The 17,386-nt window shown below is 34.1% G+C and overlaps 1 protein-coding gene across 1 annotated transcript; it reads left to right on the forward strand.

Annotated features, from left to right (window-relative positions):
* Window positions 1–11,319: 11,319 nt before the first annotated feature.
* LOC110939503 lies at window positions 11,320–13,403 on the forward strand. The gene is made up of 2 exons (XM_022181074.1): window positions 11,320–11,741; window positions 13,103–13,403. Exons 1-2 carry the CDS (start codon window positions 11,406–11,408, stop codon window positions 13,157–13,159), a joined length of 393 nt encoding a protein of 130 aa, XP_022036766.1. The 5' UTR covers window positions 11,320–11,405; the 3' UTR covers window positions 13,160–13,403.
* Window positions 13,404–17,386: the final 3,983 nt, after the last annotated feature.

The raw sequence follows: 17,386 nt of genomic DNA on the forward strand, positions 1-17,386 counted from the left end.
AAAGTGCGTTTCGGGTGCTTTTTAGTGCTTATTTTTGCTTTCGTAATGTATATATATTAACCCTTGTATGTACTCTTGGGTTTTAATGTATTTTTGTTATTGGACCTACACCTAGGCTCCAATTTTATTGTCTGACTGCTTTCTGCAGTTCCGTTGACACAATGTGTCTTACCGGTGAGTTTACTAATATTTCTGACGCAACGCTCTCGTTTTTGCATAAAGCAATATTTTGTAGTATACGACGTGCATGAATTCACTTGTTTAGCATCTAATCAGTCAATGTTGACATTTAAGCACATAATAGCAGTCATTAAATAATAATTAAAGTGTATGGAAGTTGTGCTAGTTGTCATACAATACAATATGGGTAATTCGGCTTTAATGAATCGAATATACTAAACCGAAAAACTGAATATTATTCGGTTTGGTTTTTTGTTGCAATCTTGGTTTGGTTACTTTGGCAGATCTAATGTTTAAAAGTTTGGAATTCATAAATTTTCAAATATATAAAAAAAAACTACAAGATACTTGCAAATGGTCTCTGACTCAGCAGACCACACAATGGGTTCCAAGTGGATGAGCTGTAGATGTGGATGTGTAACCACCCAAAAATTTCTCATGGTACATAGTTGGTATGAATTTGGGTTTGAATTAAGAGTAAATTACAAGTTTTGTCCTTTATGTATGTACCAAATTGCAGGCAGTGTCCTTTAACTTCAGAATTGACTGGTTTTGTCCTTAACGTTTCAAAATCCTATACGTTATATCCTTTAGCCCTAACACAGTTAGATTTTTTGGTTAAATCTGGTCATGTGACTTGCATGTGAGGGCACTTTTGTCATTTGACATTTTCAGGGACTAAATATGTAAATAACTTCAATACCAAACCATTTAAAAAAAGATTTAAATAAATAAAATGCCATTTGGTTAAATCTGGTCTCTGCACCACCCACCACCATCACCCCATCGCCACCGCTTGCCACAACCTGCTGCCACCACCTCCAACCTAACCCACCCATCTCTGCCATCTCTCTCCATCCATAACCCACCAACCATCACACTCCTTTTGTGTCTCTCAACAAACACACATAAAATCAAAACCTACAACTCTTATCCTTCTCAAATCTAGTTATGGTTGTGGCTGAGAGACAAACCTGCAACACAAGATCAAAACCTGCAACATTGAATTGTTACAGGCGGGGGTTGAGAGATGAAATCAAAACCTGCAATAGCCACTTACAAGCCTGGAAATCACAGATCTCTCCCCCCCCCTCTCTCTTTCGGAATGACCGGAATGATCGGAAATCACAAAAAAAATCAACAGGCACTTACAAGCCCTGATAGAGGTGACTGCGGCTCCGATTGGTACCGATAAAGCTATCAGTAACAATCTCCCAAGCCTCAGTCACAATATCTTCCATAGTCATTAGTTCAGGAGCGATTCAGAGCCTCTGCTCGTTTCTAACCATTGATCTTCTTCACGACACTCCGATTAAGCTATCAGTAACAATCTCCCAAGTGGAGTCAGAGGCGATTAAGGGGTAGGGGAGGAGATCAGCGAGAAGAAGATGAGGTTGAGTTGATTTGGGGATTTTGGCAGATCAGAGAGAGAGAAAGAGAAGCGATATTATATAGATCCTTTTATTTTTTTTGTTTTGTACAAAAACATTCCCTTATTAAGAGTTCTTTACACAATACCCTTTAGAAGGTAAAATGACAAGAATACCCTCATGTGTAAGGTACATGACCATATTTAACAAAAAAATCTGACGGAGGTAGGGCTAAAGGACATAACTTGCAGGATTTTGAAACGTTAAGGACAAAACTCGTCAATTTTAAAGGCAAAGGACACCGCCTGTAATTTAGTGCAAACATAAAGGACAAAACTTGTAATTTACTCTTGAATTAATAAAGTGAGGTTTTATTTAAATAAATGGATTTGGGCCCAAGATAGAGTTAGTGGTGGAAGGCCCATGGATTATGGAGTATAAAAAGAAAGAGATGAAACCCTTGCCTCCATAATTGACATCTTCACTAATTCTAGAGAGAGAAAGCAAGAGAGATAATGTGGAATTTTAGAGAGAGAAAGTTAAAGAAAAGGGTTTCAAGATCAGGTAATCATGATTTGAACTTAGAATTGTTTAGAAAACGATTAAGAATCATCCCAACAATGTTTTAGTTGAAATTTGGGTAAGAATAGACATCTAAATCAATGTTTTTATGAAAAAAATGTTTTTTTTTTTTTTTTTTTTTTTTTTTTTTTGTGTGTGTGTGTAAAACTTGAGTTTTCATCATAAAGATAAAAAAATTTCGTGTTACCGAAGCTAAAAAGATTAGATCTTGTTTCATGGAAGTTAAACAGATGAATTGGATGTAAGAGGTATGCTTAGTCTTAAAGTACAATCATCTTATACACAAATATACATTACTTGAAATAATACAAGTTATGTCAAAGGCGTTAACATATAAAATGTTGTTACGGTATGTAATTATAATGACTTTCCAAATATAAAATGTTGTTACTATATGCATTAACATACGCATGGTTGTAAAACAAGGTTTCCAAGGCCGAGTACTCCCCGAGTACTTGTAGGCTGCCGAGGCGACTTTCTCCGACTCCGCCTAATTACTCGGAGTCGGTCAAACGCGGTCAACGTTGGCCAGAATTGGATCTAGTAGGTCAAAACGGGCCTAGTTTGACTTAAATAATAATAAAACATAATTTCTATGCCTATCATATTAAGGAATGAATATTATTTTCACATATTTTGTTATAAACATTAGTAAATTTACGTTATTTGACATATATTTAATCTCCAAAAAGTAATTTCTTTATAATTTAACATGTCCAAGTACTCCCCGAGTACTCTCCGCCTAGATCGAGTACTCTCAACTCCCCGGTCGACCGACTAGGAAGCGCCTAGCGACTTTTGCAACCATGAACATACGAGGGTTGTTATTATTCCGACGGATGTGCTGCATGTCACTTTGGCATTGTTGGCCATTGTACTCCTCATTGGTGTATATATGATCTGGGTTTACATCCATGCATCGGAGGATCCGTGGGATTATTTCGTTTTCCGTTTGATGACGATCATCTGGTATGATGTGGGCGTTGTTGTTATGTTGGTGCTGATTATTGCGGCTTATTCCCGCCACCTTTCTACCATTGAGGCGTGGGCACACAATATATACGGCATCGGGGTTGTCGTGTTGGTGATGTACCTGATTGTTAGTGCCGTCACATCCACTTCCACATCCACATCCACTTCCACTTCCACATCCACATCTACCGTAGCATCTCATCCCGCTGATACCGTCTCCACAACAGTGCCTGTTTGCGAGTATTTGGTAAGTTTTTGTTATTTGCAAATTTATGAATTCCGAACTGTAAACATTCAATGTGATGAAGAAACTGAAACGACACCATAACCAAAAAAAATTGAACCGGATAACAAATTGTATTTTCAGTTTCGTTTTTAGTTTTCGTATTTTCGATTCTGTTCAAACTGAATTACCCGTATTTAGGGGTGTGAATTTCTGACACGACCCGAAAAATTCGCTGGTTTAGGCTTGTCTAAACGGGTTCGGGTCAGTTTCATCCTGCGAACCCGTTTAGCTAAACGGGTCGGGTTTGTGTCAACCAAATTGGGTTGGCGGATTGACCCGTGTAACACATTTATTTATATTATAGTTTTCTACAATATGTTTAATGTTATAAATTAAATTCAGTATGTATTTTATGTTATAATTATAACATTAAAAAGAGAAAATGATTTATGAAAATGTAATTGTATTATATACATTTTGTGTTTTTTAGTAAATTTTAATATAATAATTTATGACAAAAAAAATCGGGTTGAACGGGTCGTGTTCGAGTTCATATGTAATGATTTTCGGATCGGGTTCGTCTAACATTTTCAGGTTCGGGTTCGTCTAAAAAAACCGTACCGAATAACAAGTTCTATTTTTAGTTTTAAGATTTTCGGTTCTCGGTTAAAACTGAATTGCCCGTATTGTGATTTACTATAGGGGTGTGCACATAGGCTTGTTTACAAACCGACCTAACACGGCCAAACTTTGTTAGTGTTTGTGCGTTTAACTAACTGCACAAATGAACGGAAGCAAACACTTAACTAGTAATTTAATCAATGGATGATATTTGATTACACATCTACGCTTAGAATTAGTTTTGTCAACTAGTAGTTTTAAGGGTATTTTAGTAATTGGCTAATTCTACTATTTTGTCAACATCAACCAACTTTGGCCCCTCAACTTTGGTAATGATATATTTAAGCCCTCAACTTTAATAATGATTTGTTTAGCCCCTCAACTTTTGTAATGATTAATCCCTCAACTTTAATAATTAATAATGATATGTTTAGCCCCTCAACTTTTGTAAAGACATACTTGGTCCTTCAACTTTGATACTTACATATTTAGCCCTTAAACTTTTTTTGTGGGAGAACATTAATATTTTGCCACTAGCTATTATAAATAAAGGATTATAATTAAAATGTTCATTCATATGTTGGACTTTTTTCAAGCTATTTGCACCAAATATATTTAAAATAAAATAACTTTTATACACTGTGGTATAGAATTTTAAATATTATATTTTATATGAACTGCTTGGGCCTGAGCTTTCTCAAATTTAAACAAAATGATCGAATTTAACGCACTCATTCATGTTTCAGGAAGGGACACAACCTTCGGAGGAATTTGATGCAATAACAGGGTGTTTAGGGGTATAACAGCTTTCTGAAATATTATCATAGATACTTTTATATAGTAAAAGTCTTGAGGTGTATAAAAAGTGAAGTCTGACTAATTGCTTGAGGTGAAGTTTGACCAATTGCTTGTGAAGCTGTATTGAGTTTTGTTGATGAAAGTTGAAACTTAGAAAAAGCTTAATTCTGGATTTGAGATGAACAAGATTTTTGTCTTTATCCACCAACATCCATTTTGTAATAGTATATAGAATAAATTGTAGAAATCAACCTTTATGTTATACATAAACTACACTTTGTACCTTTCACTATGAAATTGGTAAGAACCTACCTTTATGTTTATGTTTTGCTACAAGGTATAACCTTGAACACAAACGGTGTTAGTTTTCTTGTTTAATTGCCCTCACATGCATTACATGTGAGGGTATTATTGTTATTTCAGTTAATCTTTTAATATATATTAAAAGAAAAAAATATATATTATCACCTACCCCCCTCTCTCTCATCTCTTTCTCTCCCACTCTCTAAAATCCAATTCAAACCCACATTTTCATTTTGTGGGTCCGTTTGATCATCACAAACAGACCTTAAAAATAAAAATGAGAAAAGAATTGCATGTATTTTATGTAAAGAAAAACTTAAATAATAACGAGAACATAAACCCTCTTGGGGAGCTGTGAGTATGCTAGATTGGTGAAGAACTTATTATTGAGTAGTTGAGATTATTGTGTTATGTAAATTTGACCCTCATTGGTGTTTTGTTGACTTGATTATTGTAAGATTATGAAGACTTGGTGACCTTGTTTGGATCTTGGAATGAAATATTACATTTGTTGGTGGTGTTCAGTGTTCATGATCAAGTTCAAGTTCGGATGAATTTTATGAAATTTCGGTTACAGTTTTGAAAAACGACATAAGGCACTGGTTGGGTCGACATACCAAACAAACTAACATGTGTTTACGATTGACCCCTACATTATTACAATATTACAACCCTGGTCCTTCTACTATTTGTACCATAACAACATGGTATTAAGAAATAGTAGAACCAGCAATCAACTTTAAAACTATACTGTAGTTGAGATTGATAACTCCTATTGTATGAGCCAATCTCTCAAGATTATTTTGCACAATTCAGATGGTTTTAAACCGGGGTATATATTTTTGGTTGAATTGTTTAACTCGAACAAGTGGACGTGATTGATTCAAAAAATAAAAAGAACCAAAACTATTCTATTAAACATGTTAGATAACACTATCATGTATATAAATCAACTTATATGATGTGTGAAAATACATTTCAACATTTAGATCTACACCTATACTTGTTATATGTTTGGCATATTATAGGGCTACTATTATATTATAGGGCTACTATTATACGTTTGGCATATTACAAGTACTATATCAATATCTTATCGCCGACTTTTGACTTCCTACAATACCTTATTGTTAAAGTCGCTAAAGTTTTATTTTAACCTTTTCGGTTTTTATGTTAAGCAGACCATAATATAAACTACCTCAAGCGTCTTATACACTTGCTATTTTCTCGTTATTGGTAACAAGTTAATATCCTTTTTATTGGACTTCTTTTACTTGTAGTAAGATGTACAAAAATGTGTCCCTTCACGTAAGATCGAGGGTTTATGTCCCCTAGTGTACAAATGTATAGATCTAAGAGTATGTATAAAAGGTGATTAATTAAGCCTGTTAGAAAGCTTCATACATTTCTCTTTCCTCTTTCTTTTAAAACAACCAATCCATTTTTCTAACATGATGATATTGCCCACAATCTTGACCAATTCAACTTGACAATGTTGCATTCTTGACTCTTATAATTGACATTTTAAAAGGAATAGAAGTAGCTTTAATCTTTAATATTGGGTCTAGACTCAATAGCTCACAGGGGAGCTAGAGATGATTAATTAATAAACTAGTTTAGATAGAGATGATTCATTTAGTAACTAGTTAGTAGTATTTGTAACAAAATTTGCAAATATAAGTTATGATTAAAGTTGTGTCTAAAGAAGTTCAACATGATTAACCCATTTGTAACACGTTTAACTTATCATGTTAAAGAGGTTGGTAGGTTGACATGGTGTATTTGACCAAAATAACATATTATATAGTTTTGTAAGTAATTAAATTTATATAGTAACTAAATATGGACTTTCATTTTTGGCATACTTTTTTTCAATTATGATAATTGTCTTTATTAGTTTATAAGTGTGTTAATAGTTTTATGTCATTTGGGTGATACTCATGTTATTCAACTAATTATAATCGTGTTAATATGTCATGTCTTGTGACTCACTTATTAAACATATCCATGTTAGTTTCCACGTTTACTCGTTCTAAGCATATCATGTCATGCTCGAATTGTTTAGCATAACATGACACATTTTGAGCCAAATAATAAAGAAAACCCAAAAATTTCGGTTTGAGCCAATTGATTATCTGGTTCGGCCACACGCTCGCTGCAAACTAACCATTATTTCAAGCTAACACGAATCGTACACAACCGGATCGTTCACCTTGCCAAACCCCGAACCTACCTTGCCAAACCTCGTTGCTTCTCTTGAAACAATGTAAAAGTTGTCATAAACTATATCCTTAAGTAACCGTTGTGTGATTAATTTGGAATAGGGAAATAATAAAGTCGTGTAAATACTTACCGAAGTGTTTAATACTTAGATATTGCATTGATGAGGGACAAACGACAATGGTGGGGACAAAATCTAGGTTCATACATGGACTTATTAACATGACACGAACTAAAAAGTTCTTAACAGGTTTTGTCATCATCACAGTAAATCTCACCAATAGCAAAGTTAAGGTAGGATCTAAGGAGGGCAAGATGTAGACAGTCTCTCCTTTACCCCGTAGGAATAGAGAGGCTGCTTTCGGTGAGACCCCCGATTTCATAATAGTTTTGCATCAAGCCTTGGACATAAGATACATAACACTCAGCAATTAAGACAAATGCTGATTAGTGCATGTACTCCCTTGTCTTTCGGCTATCAACGCCACCACATGATGCTTGATTAACCATCCCCCTCTTTTAATGTTATTTTCACGAAATTAGTAAAATATCGCTAAAATTAGTGCACTTTCACTTTTGATGTATATATGTGTGGACGCTCGAGGGGCAAAAGTGATAGCGCACTAATTTTAACGTTATTTTACTAATTTCGTGAAAATAATGTTAAAAGAGGGGGATGGTTAATTATGCATCATGTGGTGGCGTTGATAGCCGAAAGACAAAAGGGTACATCCACTAATCGGCCTTTGTCCCGATTGTTGAGTGTTATGTGCCTTATGTCTAAGGCTTGATGCAAAACTACTCGAGCCGGGGGTCTCACTAGAAGCAGCCTCTATTCCTACGGGGTAGAGGTAAGGCTGTCAGCTGTCTACATCTTACTCTCCTCAGACCCTGCCTGAGCTTTGCTATGGATGATATTTACTGAGTATGATGATGATGATGATGATGGTAATGTGCTGATATGATTATTGATTTGATAATCAGTTAATCACATATGTGTTTTTAGATATAAGCATGTAGTATGTATTGTGTTGATATGATTAATGTTGTGATTTGTTGGGTCATTAGAGACACACTCTAGGTGTTCGATGAAATGATGAAATGTTGGAATTTGTTAATTGTTATTATTTTCAATCATCTGAACTCTAGGAAACAAATACTAAAACAGGACTGGGGAGTGAGTTCATTGTAGTTTAACTTGACAATCGAGAGAACTGAAGATGGAAAAACATAATATAAATGCACCAAGCTTTGGTAAATAAATATAGATTGCTTCTTGGTAGGGCTGGCATATCGTGTATACCCGTACACGATCATACACGAACACGATAATACATGATACACGAAATCCCATACACGAACATGATACGATATGATACGAACAGGTTTCGTGTCCAGTTTTCCATACACGAACACGAAATATTTTTTAACAGGTATACACGATAATTACCTGTTAATACCTGTTTACGAATGTTTCAATAATTACATATCTAGGAACCTGTTTAGTGAATCAAAAGTTACCAAAAGTTCACAATAGGCTTAAATAATGCATAAACGTAAGTTCACATGGGACTTTCTTCTCAAATCTTCAATTAAAAGTTCACATGGGTCTTTCTTCTTGACGACCGGTGGTTTGACTGGTGTCGCTAGGAGTGGGGCTGGAGAAGGGAAGAATTAGGGTTTTTTTAATATGTCCATTGGAATGGGAACGGGCCGGAAGGGTTAGGGAAACTAGAGAGATAAGTAATAAGATCAGGTTTTCAAATGACCTGGTCCCACGAAATTATATTTTTTATTATACTAAAATTGATAACATGTATTAACAGGTACTAAACAGGTATTTTACCTGTTTAGACACGAAAATTAACAGGTATTTTCGTGTCTACCTGTTTAGTACCTGTTACCTGTTAAGGCCATACACGATATGTGTTAACTTTGTGTAGATTCGTGTACGTGCCTAAAATTGCTAATTCTAGGGCCCTACATTCATTATATAGAAAAACACCAAACTTGAAAAATGTTAAAACACAATGCAATGTATTATAGGCATGAAATTTGACACATAACTAAAACACACTTCTTAACACTTAAATCACACTGCTTAATTTTTCTTGGCATGGTGTTTTAGGTTTTAAGCCAAGAATACATTGCATTGTATTTTTTTGTTGTTACGTTTGGTGTTTTATATAATACCATGCTATAACAATAAAAAACATGATGCCTAAGTCTAAAACATAATACCTACATGTCAATTCCTATACATATAAATATAGAGCAATTATAATAAGAAGTCCTTGGTGAGTTAAGAAAACCATTGAAACTCAATTTGTGGTCAAGAATCATGCCACATAGTAATTGTTACATAATATCACAAGGGTAGTTTCGTAACTTAATAATGTGCAACCCCTTTGACTGACTTTTAGTCACTGGAGAGAGAAAATGTTTCAATTTTCCCCGTTACATTTTTAAGTTCACTTGTTACACTTTCGTGGTCTTTTATTCTAGTTGTTTAAAATTTATGAAGTTTTTAATTGCAGTGCATGTAAAATATATGTTACATTGTTAGTAGGAAGATGAATTTTGTAATGATTACAGAATCCGTTACATTCATATGTGTTACAGTTTCTGAAAATACCATTTTTGTACCTTGTAACTGTTTTTATTCAAAAAGCAAAAGTAAGTTAATCTCCACCATAGATCATAACTAATCAATGGCTCCTATTTAGTTTTCTAGGTGTTTTGAACTCAATTGGGTTTTCTTATTAATGAATCGAATATACTAAACCAAAAAACCGAATATTATTCAGTTTGGTTTTGTTGCAATCTTGGTTTGGTTTCTTTGGCAGATCTAATGTTTAAAAGTTTGGAATTCATAAATTTGCAAATATAAAAAAAAACTACAAGATACTTGCAAATGGTCTCTGACTCAGCAGACCACACACAATGGGTTCCAAGTGGATGAGCTGTAGATGTGGATGTGTAACCACCCAAAAATTTCTCATGGTACATAGTTGGTATGAATTTGGCTTTGAATTAATAAAGTGAGGTTTTATTTAAATAAATGGATTTGGGCCCAAGATAGAGTTAGCGGTGGAAGGCCCATGGATTATGGAGTATAAAAAGAAAGAGATGAAACCCTTGCCTCCATAATTGACATCTTCACTAATTCTAGAGAGAGAAAGCAAGAGAGATAATGTGGAATTTTAGAGAGAGAAAGTTAAAGAAAAGGGATTCAAGATCAGGTAATCATGATTTGAACTTAAAATTGTTTAGAAAACGATTAAGAATCATCCCAACAATGTTTTAGTTGAAATTTGGGTAAGAATAGCCATCTAAATCTATGTTTTTATGAAAAAAGGTTTTTTTTTTTTTTTTGTGTAAAACTTGGGTTTTCATCATAAAGATAAAAAAATTTCGTGTGTTACCGAAGCTAAAAAGATTAGATCTTGTTTCATGGAAGTTAAACAAATGAATTGGATGTAAGAGGTATGCTTAGTCTTAAAGTACAATCATCTGATACACAAATATACATTACTTGAAATAATACAAGTTATGTCAAAGGCGTTAACATATAAAATGTTGTTACGGTATGCAATTATAATGACTTTCCAAATATAAAATGTTGTTACGGTATGCATTAACATACGCATGGTTGTAAAACAAGGTTTCCAAGGCCGAGTACTCCCCGAGTACTTGTAGGCTGCCGAGGCGACTTTCTTCGACTCCGCCTAATTACTCAGAGTCGGTCAAACGCGGTCAACGTTGGCCAGAATTGGATCTAGTAGGTCAACTCGGGCCTAGTTTGACTTAAATAATAATAAAACATAATTTCTATGCCTATCATATTAAGGAATGAATATTATTTTCACATATTTGGTTATAAACATTAGTAAATTTATATTACTTGACATATATTTAATCTCCAAAAAGTAATTTCTTTATAATTTAACATGTCCGAGTACTCCCCGAGTACTCTCCGCCTAGATCGAGTACTCTCAACTACCCGGTCGACCGACTAGGGAGCGCCTAGCGACTTTTGCAACCATGAACATACGAGGGTTGCTATTATTCCGACGGACGTGCTGCATGTCACTTTGGCATTGTTGGCCATTGTACTCCTCATTGGTGTATATATGATCTGGGTTTACATCCATGCATCGGAGGATCCGTGGGATTATTTCGTTTTCCGTTCAATGACGATCATCTGGTATGATGTGGGCGTTGTTGTTATGTTGGTGCTGATTATTGCGTCTTATTCCCGCCACCTTTCTACCATTGAGGCGTGGGCACACAATATATACGGCATCGGGGTTGTCGTGTTGGTGATGTACCTGATTGTTAGTGTCGTCACATCCACTTCCACTTCCACTTCCACTTCCACTTCCACTTCCACTTCCACATCCACATCTACCGTAGCATCTCATCCGGCTGATACCGTCTCCACAACAGTGCCTGTTTGCGAGTATTTGGTAAGTTTTTGTTATTTGCAAATTTATGAATTCCGAACTTTAAACATTCAATGTAATGTGCTGAAGAAACTGAAACGACACCATAACCAAAAAAAATTGAACCGAATAACAAATTGTATTTTCAGTTTCGTTTTTAGTTTTCGTATTTTCGGTTCGGTTAAAACTGAATTACCCGTATTTAGGGGCGTGAATTTCACACGACCCGAAAAATTCGCAGGTTTAGGCTTGTCTAAATGGGTTCGGGTCAGTTTCATCCTGCAAACCCGTTTAGCTAAATGGGTCGGGTTTGTGTCAACCAAATTGGGTTGGCGGGTTGACCCGTGTAACACATTTATTTATATTATAGTTTTCTACAATATGTTTAATGTTATAAATTAAATTCAGTATGTATTTTATGTTATAATTATAACATTAAAAAGAGAAAATGATTTATGAAAATGTAATTGTATTATATACATTTTGTGTTTTTTTTAGTAAATTTTAATATAATAATTTATGACAAAAATAAAAAATCGGGTTGAACGGGTCGTGTTCGGGTTCATATGTAATGATTTTCGGATCGGGTTCGTCTAACATTTTCAGGTTCGGGTTCGTCTAAAAAAACCGCACCAAATAACAAGTTCTATTTTTAGTTTTAGGATTTTCGGTTCTCGGTTAAAACTGAATTGCCCGTATTGTGATTTACTATAGGGGTGTGCACATAGGCTTGTTTACGAACCGACCTAACACAGCCAAACTTTGTTAGTGTTTGTGCGTTTAACTAACTGCACAAATGAACGGAAGCAAACACTTAACTAGTAGTTTAATCAATGGATGATATTTGATTACACATCTACGCTTAGAATTAGTTATGTCAACTAGTAGTTTTAAGGGTATTTTAGTAATTGGCTAATTCTACTATTTTGTCAACATCAACCAACTTTGGTCCCTCAACTTTGGTAATGATGTATTTAAGCCCTCAACTTTAATAATGATTTGTTTAGCCCCTCAACTTTTGAACTTTTGTAATGATTAATCCCTCAACTTTAATAATTAATAATGATATGTTTAGCCCCTCAACTTTTGTAAAGACATACTTGGTCCTTCAACTTTGATACTTACATATTTAGCCCTTAAACTTTTTTGTGGGTGAACATTAATATTTTGCCACTAGCTATTATAAATAAAGGATTATAATTAAAATGTTCATTCATATGTTGGACTTTTTTCATACTATTTCCACCAAATATTTTTAAAATAAAATAACTTTTATACACTGTGTACAGAATTTTAAAAATTATATTTTATATGAACTGCTTGGGCCTGAGCTTTATCAAATTTAAACAAAATGATCGAATTTAACGCACTCATTCATGTTTCAGGAAGGGACAGAGCCTCCGGAGGAATTTGATGCAATAACAGGATGTTTAGGGGTATGACAGCTTTCTGAAATATTATCATAGATACTTTATATAGTAAAAGTCTTGAGGTGTATAAAAAGTGAAGTCTGACTAATTGCTTGAGGTGAAGTTTGACCGATTGCTTGTGAAGCTGTATTGAGTTTTGTTGATGAAAGTTGAAACTTAGAAAAAGCTTAATTCTGGATTTGAGATGAACAGGATTTTTGTCTTTATCCACCAACATCCTTTTTGTAATAGTATATAGAATAAATTGTAGAAATCAACCTTTATGTTATACATAGACTATACTTTGTACCTTTCACTATGAAATTTGTAAAAACCTATCTTTATGTTTATGTTTTGCTACAAGGTATAACATTGAACACAAACGATGTTAGTTTTCTTGGTTAACTACCCTCACATGCATTGCATGTGAGGGTATTATTGTTATTTCAGTTAATCTTTTAATATATATTAAAAGAAAAAACATATATTATCACCTACCCCCCCTCCCCCTCTCATCTCTTTCTCTCTCACTCTCTAAAATCGAATTCAAACCCACATTTTCATTTTGTGGGTCCGTTTGATCATCACAAACAGACCTTAAAAATGAAAATGAGAAAAGAATTGCACGTATTTTATGTAAAGAAAAACTTAAATAATAACCAGAACATAAACCCTCTTGGGGAGTTGTGAGTATGCTAGATTGGTGAAGAACATATTATTGAGTAGTTGAGATTATTGTGTTATGTAAATTTGATCCTCGTTAGTGTTTTGTTGACTTGATTATTGTAAGATTATGAAGACTCGGTGAGCTTGTTTGGATCTTGGAATGAAATATTACATTTGTTGGTGGTGTTCAGTGTTCATGATCAAGTTCAAGTTCGGATGAATTTTATGAAATTTCGGTTACAGTTTTGAAAAACGACAGAAGGCACTGGTTGGGTCGACCAGATTGGCTAAACCGGTCAATACAATTCGGTTTTAGTTGTTTATACCCGTTTTTCTTTTCTTTTTCAAAATCATTAATGAGAATAACATCAGCAACGGAAATAATAATAACAAAAAAAATTGTATATCGAATGGTTGATTTGATTTACGTATCAGATTATTGATCGATTGTAGAGAAGAAAGAAACACAAGAAAAGAAGAAGTTTATCTCAAATCATCGATACCATTTCACATTGTTCAGCTCCTATCAGTACAAGGTCGACATACCAAACTAACTAACCTGTGTTTACAATTGACCCCTACATTATTACAATATTACAACCTTGGTCCTTCTACTATTTGTACCATAACAACATGGTATTAAGAAATAGTAGAACCAACAATCAACTTTAAAACTATACTGTTGTTGAGATTGATAACTCCTATTGTATGAGTCAATCTCTCAAGATTATTTTGCATAATTCAAATGGTTTTAAACCAGATATTTTTGGTTGAATTGTTTAACTCGAACACAAACTTTGTATTAACTTTTGCCGTGTTTATCTAAGATGAGTTAAACAAGTTGACGTGATTGATTTAAAAAATAAAAAGAACCAAAACTAATCTATTAAACATGTTAAATAACACTATCATGTATATAAATCAAGTTATATGATGTGTGAAAATGCATTTCAACATTTAGATATACGCCTATACTTGTTATACGTTTGGCATATTATAGGGCTACTATTATACGTTTGGCATATTACAAAGGTACTATATCAATATCATATCGCCGACTTATGACTTCCTACAATACCTTATTGTTAAAGTCGCTAAAGTTTTATTTTAACCTTTTCGGTTTTTATGTTAAGCAGACCATAATATAAACTACCTCAAGCGTCTTATACACTTGCTATTTTCTCGTTATTGGTAACAAGTTAATATCCTTTTTATTGGACTTCTTTTACCGGTAGTAAGGTGTACAAAAATGTGTCCCTTCACGTAAGATCGAGGGTTCATGTCCCCTAGTGTACAAATGTATAGATCTAAGAGTATGTATAAAAGGTGATTAAGTAAGCCTATTAGAAAGCTTCATACATTTCTCTTTCCTCTTTCTTTTAAAATAACCAATGCATTTTTCTAACATGATGATATTGCCCACAATCTTGACCAATTCAACTTGATAATGTTGCATTCTTGACTCTTACAATTGACATTTTAAAAGGAATAGAAGTAGGTTTAATCTTTAATATTGGGCCTAGACTCAATAGCTCATAGGGAGCCGGAGATGATTAACTAATAAACTAGTTTAGATAGAGATGATTCATTTAGTTACTAGTTAGTATTATTTTTAACAAAATTTGCAAATATAAGGTATGATTAAAGTTGTGTCTAAATAATTTCAACATGCTTAACCCATTTGTAACATGTTTAACTTATCATGTTAGGTTTGACCAAAATAACATATTAAATAGTTTTGTAAGTAATTAAATTTATTTAGTAACTAAATATGGACTTTCATTTTTGGCATACTTTTTTTTTCAATTATGTTAATTGTCTTTACTAGTTTATAAGTGTGTTAATAGTTTTATGTCATTTGATACTCATGTTATTCAATCGATTATAATCGTGTTAACATGTCGTGTCTTGTGACTCACTTACTAAACATATCCATGTTAGTTTCCACGTTTACTAATCGTTCTAAACATATCATGTCATGCTCCAATTGTTTAGCATAACATGACACATTTTGAGCCAAATAATAAAGAAAACCCAAAAATTTCGGTTTGAGCCAATTGATTATCTGGTTCGGCCACACGCTCGCTGTAAACTGACCATTATTTCAAGCCAACACGAATCGTACAAAACCGGGTCGTTCACCTTGCCAAACCCCGAACCTACCTTGCCAAACCTCGTTGCTTTTCTTGAAACAATGTAAAAGTTGTCATAAACTATATCCTTAAGTAACCGTTGTGTGATTAATTTGGAATAGGGAAATAATAAAGTCGTGTAAATACTTACCGAAGTGTTTAATACTTGGATATTGCATTGATGAGGGACAAACAACAATGGTGGGGACAAAATCTAGGTTCATACATGGACTTATTAACATGACACGAACTAAAAAGTTCTTAACAGGTTTTGTCATTACCACACACAGTATATCTCACCAATATAGCAAAACTAAGGTAGGGTCTAAGGAGGGCAAGATGTAGACAGCCTATCCTCTACCCCATAGGAATAGAGAGGCTGCTTTCGGTGAGACCCCTGGTTCGATAATAATTTTGCATCAAGCCTTGGACATAAGACACATAACACTCAGCAATTAAGACAAATGCTGATTAGTGCATGTACTCCGTCTTTCGGCTATCAACGTCCCCACATGATGCATGATTAACCATCCCCTTCTTTTAATGTTACTTTCACGAAATTAGTAAAACAACGCTAAAATTAGTGCACTTTCACTTTTTCCCCCCGAGTGCCCACACATATATACATTATATGCGCATACCGCAAACGGTGCGCTTTTAATAGGTTTTGTGTTTGAGCTTAACAGGTTCAGAAGAGTGGTGTTATATTTGTTACACTATAGTTTTAGGTGTTGATTTCGATTTAAACGTACCAGGTATAAAACTAAAAAGAATATAAGTTTGTGTTTTTTTGTTTTGATTAGAGGAAAACCTGTGGATATAAGCACTTGTATGTAATACTTGTTAAGTAATAAATGAGTTCATCTTTTGTAGTTCATCAATACATTCGTCAAGGAGATAAAGGAGTTCATCTTCTACAGTTCATCTGTTAAGTAACTTTTTTTTAATAATCTTTTTGTTCTTCTTGTCGATTAGGTTTCTCAATAATGTGCTGATATAATGTATATATGTGTGGACGCTCGAGGGGCAAAAGTGAAAGTGCACTAATTTTAACGTTATTTTACTAATTTCGTGAAAATAACGTTAAAAGAGGGGGATGGTTAATTATGCATCATGTGGTGGCGTTGATAGCCGAAAGACAAAAGGGTACATGCACTAATCGGCCTTTGTCCCGATTGTTAAGTGTTATGTGCCTTGTGTCCAAGGCTTGATGCAAAACTACTCGAGCCGGGGGTCTCACTGGAAGCAGCCTCTATTCCTGTGGGGTAGAGGTAAGGCTGTCTACATATTACTCTCTTGAGACCCTACTTTAGCTTTGCTATGGATGGGATTTACTGAGTATGATGATGATGATGATGATGATGGTAATGTGCTGATATGATCATTGATTTGATAATCAGTTAATCACATATGTGTTTTTAGATATAAGCATGTAGTATGTATTGTGTTGATATGATTATTG

The sequence above is a fragment of the Helianthus annuus genome, chromosome 5 (assembly GCF_002127325.2).
Source record: "Helianthus annuus cultivar XRQ/B chromosome 5, HanXRQr2.0-SUNRISE, whole genome shotgun sequence".
Classification (NCBI taxonomy): domain Eukaryota; kingdom Viridiplantae; phylum Streptophyta; class Magnoliopsida; order Asterales; family Asteraceae; genus Helianthus; species Helianthus annuus.

What these genes read in the sequence shown, in the direction of transcription:
- LOC110939503 (XM_022181074.1), top strand. Translation starts at nt 11,406, where the DNA reads ATGATCTGGGTTTACATCCATGCATCGGAGGATCCGTGGGATTATTTC. An exon ending in TGCCTGTTTGCGAGTATTTG is followed by an intron (nt 11,742 to 13,102) that starts GTAAGTTTTTGT and finishes TTCATGTTTCAG; the next exon opens with GAAGGGACAGAGCCTCCGGA.